Source organism: Palaemon carinicauda, chromosome 11 (assembly GCF_036898095.1).
Source record: "Palaemon carinicauda isolate YSFRI2023 chromosome 11, ASM3689809v2, whole genome shotgun sequence".
In the NCBI taxonomy this organism is placed as follows: Eukaryota; Metazoa; Arthropoda; class Malacostraca; order Decapoda; family Palaemonidae; genus Palaemon; species Palaemon carinicauda.
The window spans coordinates 64,879,269-64,892,236 of NC_090735.1; the positions used below are offsets into that span (position 1 = coordinate 64,879,269).

Consider the following 12,968-nt stretch of genomic DNA (forward strand, 5'->3'; position numbering starts at 1 on the left):
AAATGAGCATCACCTCCTCCATCTGGAATTGGAAGGATGACCTTGTACTCCATTGGTTTCTGATGTGCTTAAGTGATGATGCATGTCTGAAGACATTGTTACAGTCTATCTTACCAGCACTGGTTTGTGGGCTTACTGGGTATTATTAAGTGATATCTAAATGAATTATCTGGACCTAACCTTCTTTAGTTAGCTGGCAACTATAACCAATTTATCATGAGATTGACCATTATCTATTGTTAAAATGTTTAAACTAATCATATATGTAACTTTGAAACCATGCAGGAAATCTGTCTAGTAGGGTAGGCTTATTCATTATATGGAAACTTGAATTACTGTATTGTATTAACTTTACTCTGCAATTGGCATAATTTCTAAATTTTAGCCGAAATTAACTATGTACCTTGTACAGTAGTATATTTGACTTTATTAAATAGTCATCTTAAATACTAATTTAAAGTCTCTTTAATAATTTATTTTTAAAAATTTTACTACACTCCAAATGACTGATGTGGATGAGGTAGAGAGGTTTGTTCAAGCGAATCACTAAACTCTACATTTACTTTATTGGAGAAAAGACTGAAGTGGTTAATGGTTGAATTTGTAAGATAATGTAATAAGCCAGATCAACAACAAAGGAGGGTTAATCAAGTTCATCTCGGCCCCCTCACATGTTTGGATACCAGGAAATGACCGAGCGAATGTCTTAGCCAGAGAAGGTGCGAGAAGAAGAGAAGTCCAGTATAAGACAGCAATACCAATATCTTCCATCAGAAGAAAGTCAGGAATAGAGATAGGTAAGGAAAAGGAGAGACAATGTTAGAATAGCAATAGTGAGTCAGCTAGAAGATATCTTGCTATCAATGGGAAATTAGGACCACCAAACTACAGCGCCATCTCTCTCCACAAATGCCGACAACAAATAGCAATGTCCAGAATCAGAATGGGGTACTCATACAGTACATGTGGCAAGTTATCGGAGTAAATACAAATGCAGAGAAACCAGTCAACACCAAGTGTCAAGTCTGCCACAGACAGGATAGTCATACTTTGCAACACTACCTAGAGGAATGTCTGTCCTTGCAGGGTATATGGTTGACCAGGTCAGATGAACATAGCTTCAGAGAACCCTTCATGAGTCCAGATGTACTTAAACAAACAATAAGCATAGCAACACGATTCGCACCCTCCAGATAATGACGACGACCAAATGATATTGTATGCCTTCTGTTCCAGATTATTTATTCACTTTGTTGCCGATTTGTGTATCAGCATAACACTTGGTTCTTAATTAGCCGAGTACCTTATTAGCCTGGAAAAACATGGAAACATGAAAGAGTAGAGGTGGGAAGAAAGTTAATTAAGATGTAATATGCATTTGAGAGACAGACCAGCCTTCTATTTCCAGAATATTTATTCAATTTATAGTCCATCTCTATACCAGTATAGTACAGTCATTAACTAGCCAAGTACCTTATCAGCCCGAAAAAGCACGGAAACATGTCAGAGTACAGGTAGAAATGCTATAAAGTTGACTAAGATGCATTACCTACTAAACCAGCCAGAGAATCCTAACAGTCCTCATACCCAAACTGTAAATAGCATGTACAGAAATCCTCTACTGTGCAACAGTATGGCGCACTTCCTGTATATAATGCAGGTCTTCCCTTTAATAAAAATTATCAATAATAATAATAATAATAATAATGGTACATGCAGCCATTCAAATAAGATATAATCGAACTGATTTATTGAATTTTTATACAAAAACAGAACCATTAGTCTGAGGGATTCATGGAAGTTGAGACAGTCGCGCTAACCACAAAACAATTGATACGTAAGAAGTGCTCATTTTACAATTGAAGTAAAAATAAGTTTAACATTTCACTGCCTGACAAGGGACTCAACCGAGTTCAGCTGGTACTGCTAGGCTGCCACAGCCCACCCTCCCCCGTTATCCACCACAGATGAAGCTTCATAATGCTGAATCCCCTACTGCTGCTACCTCCGCGGTCATCTAAGGCACGGGAGGAAGCAGCAGGGCCTACCGGAATTCCGTCACAATCGCTCTCCATTCATTCCTATTTCTAGCATGCTCTCTTGCCTCTCTCACATCTATCCTCCTATCACCCAGAGCTTTCTTCACTTCATCCATCCACCCAAACCTTGGCCTTTCTCTTGTACTTCTCCCATCAACCTTCTTTAGCAGACAGCCATTTTCCATTGTACAGTATGTTATTTGCAACAAAAGATGACATTTAAATCTGTTTCTCATAAGTTTAAAAAAGAAAGTGGCATGTCATAAAGTTTCACAATAGAAAAAGGTAAATTTAAATTTAACTTAATGTCTCTCGAGTCTTTAAGATACTTTTGGTTTGTCTTTTTATTAAATTGCCACTTAAAAAAAAGGAAATTTTGCTGTGGATTTACATATAGTTCAACTCTTTAATTTCACGCCAGATTTGGATCAATATGATTACATAAAGTTGCACCACGTAACTGTTAGGATAATCCTGAACTTTAAGGATAATATTGAGTTTTGATTTTTCCTCAATATTTATAAGGTCAAGCATATGCATTGTAAAAGAAATTGTTAATTTGAAATTTTGTTGGATCTGAACTTTGAATAAAACCAGAGTTTTGAAGATTCTCTTGATGGTTTGCCATTGGTTGACAGATGTGAGGTTCATTTGGTGAAAAATCAAACCTTTTTTTATGTAAAAAATTATGGCATTAACAAAACCAGGGAAACCGTTACGACTACTAATTTCTTCATGGTCAACACTGGTATTCCATTATATTACTGACTATAGGTGCTCCCCCACTTTACTGACTTACGGCATTTCATGTTACTGACCTTGATATTGGTATTCACTATTCTAATCATTGTTCTGCAGGTGTTTCAATGACAGTTCTACAGGTCTTCCACATTCTAATGACTGATCTATAGGTGTTTATCAATGTAACAACTGTTCTGCTGGTGTCCTACTTTTTTGACAATTTTCTTTACTGAAAATTCTACTGGTGGTGCACTTATTTACTGACCTAGCTATTGTTATAGCATTAGTCAAGGTATTAGTTTGCCTTAAAAAGACATCTATTGGGGAAAAAATCATTTTAAGAAAATAATTGACTTTACTATTTTAATAAACGGATTTTGAGCGAAGCGAAAAATCTATTTTTGGGTGAGGTAGCCATGTCGTCCTGATGGAAGTTCCTTCATTAGTAGCTTCCTAGGTATATTTGACTACAGTGATATATCCCAGAGAATTTACCAAAGGTATCCAGAATTCTAACTCCTGGAGCGAATATCCCTTAAAATTTTTAAAGGGATATCGCGTAATATCAGAGGACGTATTCTTGACACGTCTCATAGCTATCTACACCCCTAATAGCGCCTTCGCTTCGAGGGGAAAAGTGGCAAGAATAAAAGGAGAGTCGTTAAAGAGGCGACGCTCCTACTGTACTGTAAATAGTGCGCCAAATCGCCACCGCGCGGCGCCACCAAGCCATTCTTTGTAGCTTTGTAGGTGTTGCAGATACAGTACCATAGGGAGGGATTCATTATCCTTTTGTCAAAAAGAGGGTGGGTACATCAGGACGACATGGCTACCTCACCCAAAAATAGATTTTTCGCTTCGCTCAAAATCCGTTTTTTGGGCTCAGGCCATGTCCTTGTGATGGAAGTTTACCAGAGCATTAATGTATCTGTGGATTTTCAATAGTGCTGTTCATCTCGAGATAAATCTTTCCTTTTGGTCTTCTAGACCTAGAGACACTTGATGTTACCGTTATACATCAATCAGCTGATCATGAAATATGTCAGTGCTTCCTGCCCCCTACAGGGAAGAGTCTGGGCAGACTCAAGGAAAAAACCCGAGGATTGTGAGTTCAAGGAAACAATCTAGCAAACAGTTTGTATATTAGTGTCATCATATACGTAAAGCATAGTTTGTACTTAGATGGTATTGATCTGTGCAAGTTACTGGTACCTCCCAGGTCTGTTGTTAAAGAGACAGACAGGTTTATATACGTGTAGGAAACCTTAAACAGTAAAATGAACAGTCTAGTACAATAAGTTCTTACCTGTTTGCTTGGAACAATAGTAATCTTAGTTCCCAATATTTTCTCAAATATTGAAAGAATCAAGGATGCTTTTGACTATTCTAAAACTAGAATGTTTGAGGCGAAAGAGACGCAAAGATTCATTCTATTGTTTATTACAATAAATTTAGAAATCATAGATGTAATCAATTACATATTACACTGAACAATTCTGCATAGAAGCATAAACAGTAATAACAGAAAATAAAAATCAGTTTCACCTGAAAAGGAAACACCAGCCACTCTATGGGAAATATAAGAATTTCACTATGTATTCTGTTGTTACTAGGAACACTGTGCATATAGGTATGCCTGGCACTTGTGTCAGTCTGTTATGCTTAAAGTCACCCGTGTGAATAGAACAGTCTATAGTGTCATCACTAAACACAATACTCAACATGATATGCCTTGAGAGTTTATCATGTACACCCTTCACTAAAAGTCCTAAATAGTGCACTGTTCTTCGCAGTAATCAAGCGGCAGGTTTTATTACACTGCCTGCCGCCACCACATGAAATTTTATTTCTTGTAATTGCTTCGCGTAGTGCTTGAAGAAAACTCTGGACGACTTCCATCCAGTATAAACACGAAGGCTTATAAACGACATCATCTGAAAGAAATTCAGAGACGAGGCAACTTTTCTCGGATCATGACCTGCGGGTGTACTGTCTGGATCCGCTCTGCTTATAAAATAAGTGATTTTCGCTCTTAACTGTTTATAGGATAACGTTGAACTGGAAGTCTCTCCCCTGAAAAGCTGACCTCCCTTAAAGTCTGAAGTTCTACGAAGATAGACCTTTAGGCATTCCACTGGGCAGAGGGATGCTTCTTCCTTCAGAGGGCAGATTCTCCAGGGACCCCCATCTCTTAGTGGGCAGCTTGTTCTTGGTGAGAAACGTCGGGTCCGGAAAGAGGTTCAGTTCTCCGCTGTCTGTGAACTGAATGTGGATATCATCCCTCGAGAGGGCCACTATTTCGCTAACTCTGGCTCCTGAGGCTAGTGCAAATAAGAATATCACCATTTGAGTCAAGTCTTTCAGCGAGCAATCCTCATTGTTCAGGGTTGATGCTAAGTGAAGAACCTTATCCAAAGACCATGAAATGGGCTTTGGAGGAGCTGCGGGCCGAAGTTTAGCGCAGGCTTTAGGAATCTTGTTGAAGATCTCATTGGAAAAGTCTACCTGGAAGGCGTAAAGCATTGGTCTGGCTAGGGCAGATTTACTTGTAGTAATCGTATTGGCTGCTAAACCTTGTTCATGAAGATGGATGAAGAAGGACAAACAGAAATCCGTAGAAATCTCCTTAGGTTTCTTCGAATTGACAAAGGCTACCCACTTCTTCCAGGAAGACTCATATTGTCTTGTTGACTTTGACTTTTATTCTTCTAAGAAGTTAATACTGTCCCTAGAAATCCCGAAGCGTTTCTTGACCGCTAAGGCGAGAAAATCATGAGATGAAGGTTCTGGGTTTTCGCTTATGAAGCTGAGACAGTCAATTTCTGCACTTGCTGAGTCAGAACTGAGTCCGGCAACGGGATCAGCTTCAGGCGTAGTTCCGTTACTAGAGGGAACCAGACGCTGTTGGGCCACTTGTGGGCCACTATTGCTGCTGTCCCTCGAAAGGATCTCAGTTTGTCGAGGACTTTCAGCAGAAGGTTGGTTGGAGGGAATAGGTAGATCTTGGACCATCTGTTCCAATCTATGGACATTGCATCCATTGCTTCCGCTAGAGCAGTGGTTCCCAAACTGGGGGGCGCGCCTCACTAGGGGGGCGTGAGGACGATACAAGGGGGGCGTGAAGTCATCTGCTCGAAATTACTTGTTTAATAGAATAATAAAATCATTAAAAGAACAAATATCTGTCATTACATAAATTGTGCCTTAGTCTCATAAGTATTTCCAAATATTATATGCCATGTTTTCAAATTATCTATTCTTAAAATTGCAACTCAATTTTGCCAATTTGCTAATGTTCAAACTTTTTTTCGCTCACTTTGAACCAAATGTTTCGTTTTTAGTTAGTGGAATGTACTATTATTTGTTTGAGTGGCTTTCATTATTAAAATGTAATACAAACAGAAATCTGTTTTCCTGTACAATGCTAAGAAATGAATATAAGAATCATTTCATATAAAAAAAAAAGAGGAGTGGGGGCGTACCTGTCTACTGGAAGCAAAAAGGGGGCGTCAGGTAAGATAGTTTGGGAACCACTGCGCTAGAGGATCCTCGTACAGGGCTACGTACCGGGGTAGCTTCTTCTTGTCGCTCGTTGCGAAGAGGTCTATCTGCAGTCCTGGGACTTTGCGTAATATGAAGGAGAATGATCTTGCGTCTAGGGACCATTCTGACTCTATCGAACCCTTGAAGGTGGACTGCTGACAAGTGCCATCTCTTCTTCTCCGCTAGACGGAGGATGGCCAGTATCACTTGGTTTATGTGAGACGATCTTGAGCCCTGTAGGTTTAGGCATCTCATTATGACTTCGCTGTCTAGAACCAGACGGATGTGGATTGAGCAGCGGAGTTTCAGTTTCTGCAGAGAAAGAAAAACTGCCATGGCTTCCAGAAAATTGATGTGGAAGGTCTTGAAAAGGGGAGACCAGGTTCCTTGGACTTTCCGGTGATGAGAGTGACCTCCCCACCCCTCTTTCGAGGCATCCGTGTGAACGGTGACTGACGGTGGAGGTGGTTGTAAGGGTACCTTGTTCCTTAGGTTCTTGGCCTCCGACCATGGCTTGAGTAGTGATCACAGACGATTTGGTATCAGTCTTTGTAGATCTCTTCGAGCGTTTGATGCGTATTTTCTCCAAACTCCTGATGCATCTTTTAATCGTGCTCTCAATCTGGATCTGTCACTGAGGCGAACTGGAGGGACCCAAACACTCTCCTGTTGCCTTCTTGATATCCTGGCGGATTGAAGAAGTCTTTTGACAGATCCTGCTATCTCTTTCCTCTTCTTTGACAGAATGGAAAGGCAGTGTGACTGCAAGTCCCAGTGGATGCGCAGCCACTGAAACTTTTGAGCTGGAGATAGTCGAGATTTTTCCTAGTTGATCTTGAATCCTAAGTGTTCCAGGAACCGGATCACTTCCTTGGAGGCTTGTATGCACTCTTCCTCGGATGCTGCCCACACCAGCCAGTTGTCCAGGTAGGCTACCACCTGGATTCCCTTTAGGCATAGTTGATAAATGACTGCATTTGCAAGCTTGGTGAATACCCTTCAGACCGAAGGGCATGGCTCTGAAAACATACTTTTTTTTTTTGTAGTTTGAATCCCAGGTAGGGGGAAACTTGACGGCTGATTGGAACATGCCAGTAAGCATCCGTCATGTCTATGGAGACTGTGTATGCCCGTTTGGGCAAAAGGGTCCTGATGTGTTGAAGCGTCAGCATTTTGAACTTGTAGTTCACTATGAACTTGTTGAGTGGTGACAAGTCCAGAATGACTCTGAGCTTTTCCGAGTCCTTCTTCGGAACACAAAATAGCCTTCCCTGGAATCTGATGGACTTCGCCTTCCTTATAACTCTTTTGTTCAAGAGTTCCTGAACATATTCTTCCAATATGGGGGTTGAGTGTTGGAAGAATTGAGGGAAGTTTGGTGGAGTTGAGCTCCAACTCCACCCTAGTCCGTTCTTGATTAGGCTGTGGGCCCAGGGATCGAAGGTCCAACGATCCCGGAAGAGGAAAAGTCTCCCTCCTACCGGTAGCATCTCACTTTGAGTGCTGGTTGGAGGATTTACCTCCTTGGCCACGTCCACCTTTGTTGCCCCTACCTCTGAAGGGGCGTCTAGAGGATCCTCGAGACTTCGGCCTAAAGGTTGTTGACTGCATTTCGAAAACTGCGGTGAACACAGGCGATTGGGTCGCCAGCGTTTGGGGCACCAGTTGGAAGGTGGTGGGTGGTTGTGCCACCTTCTGGGGCACCGTGGCCACGGGAAGCTGTTGCTGTTGTTTCGGCCGAGAGGGCACTCTTGGTCGTTTCGACTTACTCTTCGGCTGGGGACTCTCATCAGCTGAAGATTTTCTTTTAGAGGACAAGCCCCATTTAGAGAGAAGGTTTCTGTTCTCTGTTGCGGCTTTGTCCACGACCTCTTTGACCACTTTGCTTGGGAAGAGGTCTTTTCCCCAGATGTTGGAAGCTATCAGCTTCCTTGGTTCGTGTCTCACCGCAGCCGAGGCAAACACGAACTCTCTGCAAGCCCTTCGGGCTTTAATAAAGTTGTACAGGTCCTTAGTGACCGTCGCCAAATGAGATTTGGCGAGACCATATACATGTCTGGGGTATCCGGGATGCTTGCCATAGTCTCTAGGCCAGTCTGCAGAGACATGGAAGCAGCAAGACGTTCTTTTGTCTCCTGTTCCCTGCGCAGGAGAAAGTCTGACAACTTTGGGAGGTCTTCGCCTAACTGTTGTCCGGCAATATCTGCCTCCAGCTTCCCAACTGTGAAGGTGTTGTGGACATCCTTCCAGTCTGCATTGTCTGATGGAAAGGCGAGGGAGAAGGGTCTACACTCTTCCAGTGTAGGGCAAGGTTTCCCTGCCTCAACTGCCTTTAAGGCTGCCTTAAGCCCTTTGTCCATAAAGGGAAAGGCACGTTTGGGGTCAACAATGAAGTACGGGGGCTTCTTGCTGAAAGCCGGCACCTTGGAGCTAGTAAAGGCCCTCTCCTTCAAGGTGGTTGTATATAAGGCCTGGGCCTTAGAGAGTTCAAGGACGATGGTCTCCTTTGGCTCTGTCTCCTCTTTGGATGCAGGTTCCGTCTTTAGACGGACATAGCAATCCGCATAGGCCCCTTTGCTGGACCAGAACTTAATTTCCTCTACTGGGACAGTGCCCAGTTTCTCTGAGAGGAAGATCCCCCCCCCCCCACATAGGCATATGCTCTGCGTACCTCCAGGGGTTGACGTCAGAGAAGGCGGGGAGATCCTTGACGTTTAGCTTCTTCGGGGCTAAACGTGTTGCAACCAGCTGATGCATTTCCGTCCGAAGAGAAGCTTCTTTCTTGGACGATTTCTTCTGAATGTCCTGCACCATAGACAACAGCGAGTGCAACGTACTCATGATGGAATCTAACTGGGGTGCAGTGGAAGAAGTCGAAGGCACCGGCTTAGTCACCGTGGCTGATGATACCGAAATCGTTTCGGTTTTCTCGACTTCGGCCTCAGGTGGTACGTCATCCACCTGATCTAGTTCCTCCACTAGGAGATTGTTCTCAGTCTCCTCCGAGACAACTGACATGTTGTCCTCTAATTGGATGCTCTCCAAGGCATCCGATACTTCAGATTCTCCCGGAATCTGGACAAAGGGAATCTCAGGTTGAGCTTGGGGAATAACCGCATCCGAAGATGCCCTAGGGAAAAGACAAGCCCTCATCTTTTCATTAGGAAGGTATGGGCCAGAGGTGTTCTTCTGGAAGCCCCTAACACATTTTCGCAGCGTCTCCCTTGCTGCGTCCCTTGACTCAGTAGACTTTTGGTCATCAAAAGCCTCATTCACCAGTTTTTCACAAACGGTACATACCTGTGGGTCCCAGTACTTGAGAGCCCCCTTGGTGACTGCGCAGCGAGCATGGGCCCTGCACATGCCATGGCCATAGAAGTTCTTACTACGGACCCTGCAAAAGTTGTTCCCGCACTCGGGATGCTCCTCCTGTAAAGAAAGAAAAGCATATAAGTATTCGGTGAAATTCTCAGATTTCAGCGTACATAATAATAATATAAGCTTGGATAGGGTAAGCTAGAGATAGGAAAGACACCTACATGTGTTTCCTGTCCAGCCAATTGCTATGACCTCCTCCGATATTGAACTCTAAATTCTTAAAAAATTTTAGGGGATGATATCCTTTGATATAGAGTGCCTTCTTAACACAATCTTCTAGGTTCAATATTGGGGATTAAAAACAATAATGGTTAATAACCATTAATTAGTAGAGAGAATTGCTCTCTTATATGTGATGGTCTCACAATAGGCTGCCCATGAAGCACCTGTAGGTTGGAAAAAACTTTTGGGCTACAGCACTGACTGTCGGCAGCATGCTGCCAGTCCTGGCGGGCCTGCCGACACATGCCGGGCCTGCCGGCACCTGCCGGACTAGCCGGCATATGCCGGTCTATTCTGGGCTATTGAAAGCAGTTACTGTCTTCAAAGTAATGGGCGGCAGGGCGCCGGCAAAGGCTCTGCCGGCCGGCAGCCGAGGATCCTTCCATCAAGTAGGACCCGGCGGCAAATGTCCAGGTTATGGGTGACCGGCTGCCAGCCGGCAACTCAGTAGCCGGCAGCCGGTCCCAGTATGTCTATTGTTGTTGGGTCGTCGATCAGCGACGCCCACGGTAAGCGGCGGCAGAGCAACTGCCGGCCGGCAGACAATCGACATGGCCCAGTAAAATTAAAGGCAGAGAAAAAGAGAGGATGGAGGAAGGCAAAAGCTCAGCCTTGCCGGCCTCCATCCAGAATGAGGGTTCAAGTGGAAGGGGGAACTATATTTGGGCTTCCACCCAACCATATCCCATCCACATGGGCTATGGAAGGCAGTCCAAGGGAGGACTGAAGAACACTCTAAAGAATACGAGGGTACCTGCCGGCGGCCAGTTCTACAAATAATCCTTAGGGTCAAATGTAGAATGACAGCCAGGAGGGTGATGGCTCATCCAACACGAAAGAGACAGAGGGGAGGGGGTAGATGTCCTATAAGTAAGGTAATGCCCGAAGGCACCACCCAACTTAAAGGATTCTGATCTCATGGAGTAACCTCAGGTAGGAGAAATCATTTCCCCAGGTTGGGTTAGTCAAGTGAGAGAGCGGCACACAGGACACAATCTCACAAGAGAACAGAATCTCGTAACAGAGACCTTAGGCAGTGAAGAAGTAATTTCTTCGGTCTAAAATCTACCAGCACAGGACTGTCTGCTAGACCAAGGAAGGAGGGATTGTCATACAAAACCCTCCACGTATGGACTAGGGAGGTCTAGCCTCCTGAAAAGGCAGCTTAACCTGACATAGGAAATCATTTCACCAAGACAGTAAGATGCCTAACACAGACTCATTACTCTGATGTCCTGTTCTAAACTCAAAACCGACTCAGTGGTTAGGAGAAAGAAAGCGAAACGTCTCAGTAAAACTTTGCCAGAACTCAGTTCACAGCAAAGCAAACTGAGGATAGCCTAGGCTAATCAGAGGGAAGGGGGATTGCTCTTAAATCTCCTAGGAGATTAGTATCGACTTAAAAGGTATAGGAGGTGTCAGTCTCCCTTTAAAAGACGATACAAGAGCAATGGGGACATGTATGAAAAAATACTAAAGCCCCTAGGCTAGTAGCCTAGGAGCATTGAGAATCGTTCACCGAAACTCTCTTGTATACTATCTTGGAAGAGGAAAAAATAAAGCAGTAATATCTTAAATGTATAAAATATTGCCTGACCTTAAATAAAACTTTACCAGGAAGGTTATATCATGCATGAAGTGTGTAGGTGCCTAAGCTAGGAAGCCTAGCACTCATGAGGCTCGATCATAAATAGCCAAATCCACAACAACAATGACATAATATAAGAATCCCTAGCTAAAATTTCTAAATAGTGGATAAGTTATTAAAGCAAATAATGCCGGGAAAGGTTCGTTCTGGCTTACTAAATGTACAGAAAGAACGACCGCGTCCATGACGCCATTCGGCTGGCAACAGCTCTTGTTACGTTAATTACGATCTCAATCGAAAAGCAAAACTGGCAAGAGCTTACATTTACATAATTCAAAGATATTACTTAACTTTCCAGAAGCTGATGAGGCTGGTGAAGACATCATAGCGAGAGATAACACGGGATAACACCGGTCAACGAAGCTACATGAGAAAGAATGGCTTGGTGGCGATTTGGCGCACTATTTACAGTACAGTAGGAGCGTCGCCTCTTTAACGATTCTCCTTTTATTCTTGCCACTTTTCCCCTCGAAGCGAAGGCGCTATTAGGGGTGTAGATAGCTATGATATGTGTCAAGAATACGTCCTCGGATATTACGCGATATCCCTTTTAAAATTTTAAGGGATATTCGCTCCAGGAGTTAGAATTCTGGATACCTTTGGTAAATTCTCTGGGATATATTACTGTAGTCAAATATACCTAAGAAGCTACTAATGAAGGAACTTCCATCACGACGACATGGCTTGAGCCCAAAAAGTTTAATTTTATAGAGCAGGGTTTTTAACATTCAACTTTTCCATTTTTATTCAGGAAATTGTGAAACATTCCAAAATGAGAATACAGTTGGCAAATAAAGATTTACCTTAAAATGTATAAGTGCTTTGTCATCTGTGGTAGACATATTAATGCCCAACAGACGTTTGGAATAGGGAATGTTCTTATGATACCATGGACCATTTATTTAGTTAAAAGTGATTTCAAAGCATTTTTCTTAAGGAATTTTAGATTCAGATACATTCTTCATCTTTCTGGAAACTTCCAGATTTTATTAGAGTAAAAGAGAGGCAAAGGATGAATGTCTCTTTAGGGATCTCAGTAAGATTTTTTCTTTAATTATATGCAAAACATTATCTAATATAAACAAATTTGATGCAAATATGAGAAAAAAAAATTTATTACATTGTAAAAATTGGTTTGGTAAAACATTATAAAATGTTTTCCTCCTCAGTGAATTATTGGCTGTTGTTTCCAATGTCTAAAATTGGAAAAATTTTATGTTATAGTATTAGTAGTGATTGGCATAGCCATTATAGTATCTTCTCTCAAACAGACGTAATATCATCAATGAAATAATGCAAGCGACAGCCATCAACAATTTGAAGAAGGCCAAGGGTGTTGATCAGAGTCGAGAGAGCACTCCACAAGGATCTGGTAAAGGAGATTTACTTCAGGTAAG

The 12,968-nt window shown here is 42.6% G+C and overlaps 1 protein-coding gene across 2 annotated transcripts in view; it reads left to right on the forward strand.

Annotated features, from left to right (window-relative positions):
• The window catches only part of snz (snazarus), a 264,501-nt gene that overhangs the window by 182,327 nt on the left and 69,206 nt on the right, over positions 1–12,968 (forward strand). For both annotated transcript variants that reach the window (XM_068383069.1, XM_068383070.1), the window contains one exon: positions 12,843–12,963. In XM_068383069.1, coding sequence (XP_068239170.1) covers positions 12,843–12,963 — 121 coding nt within the window. The remainder of the gene's footprint in view (positions 1–12,842; positions 12,964–12,968) is intronic.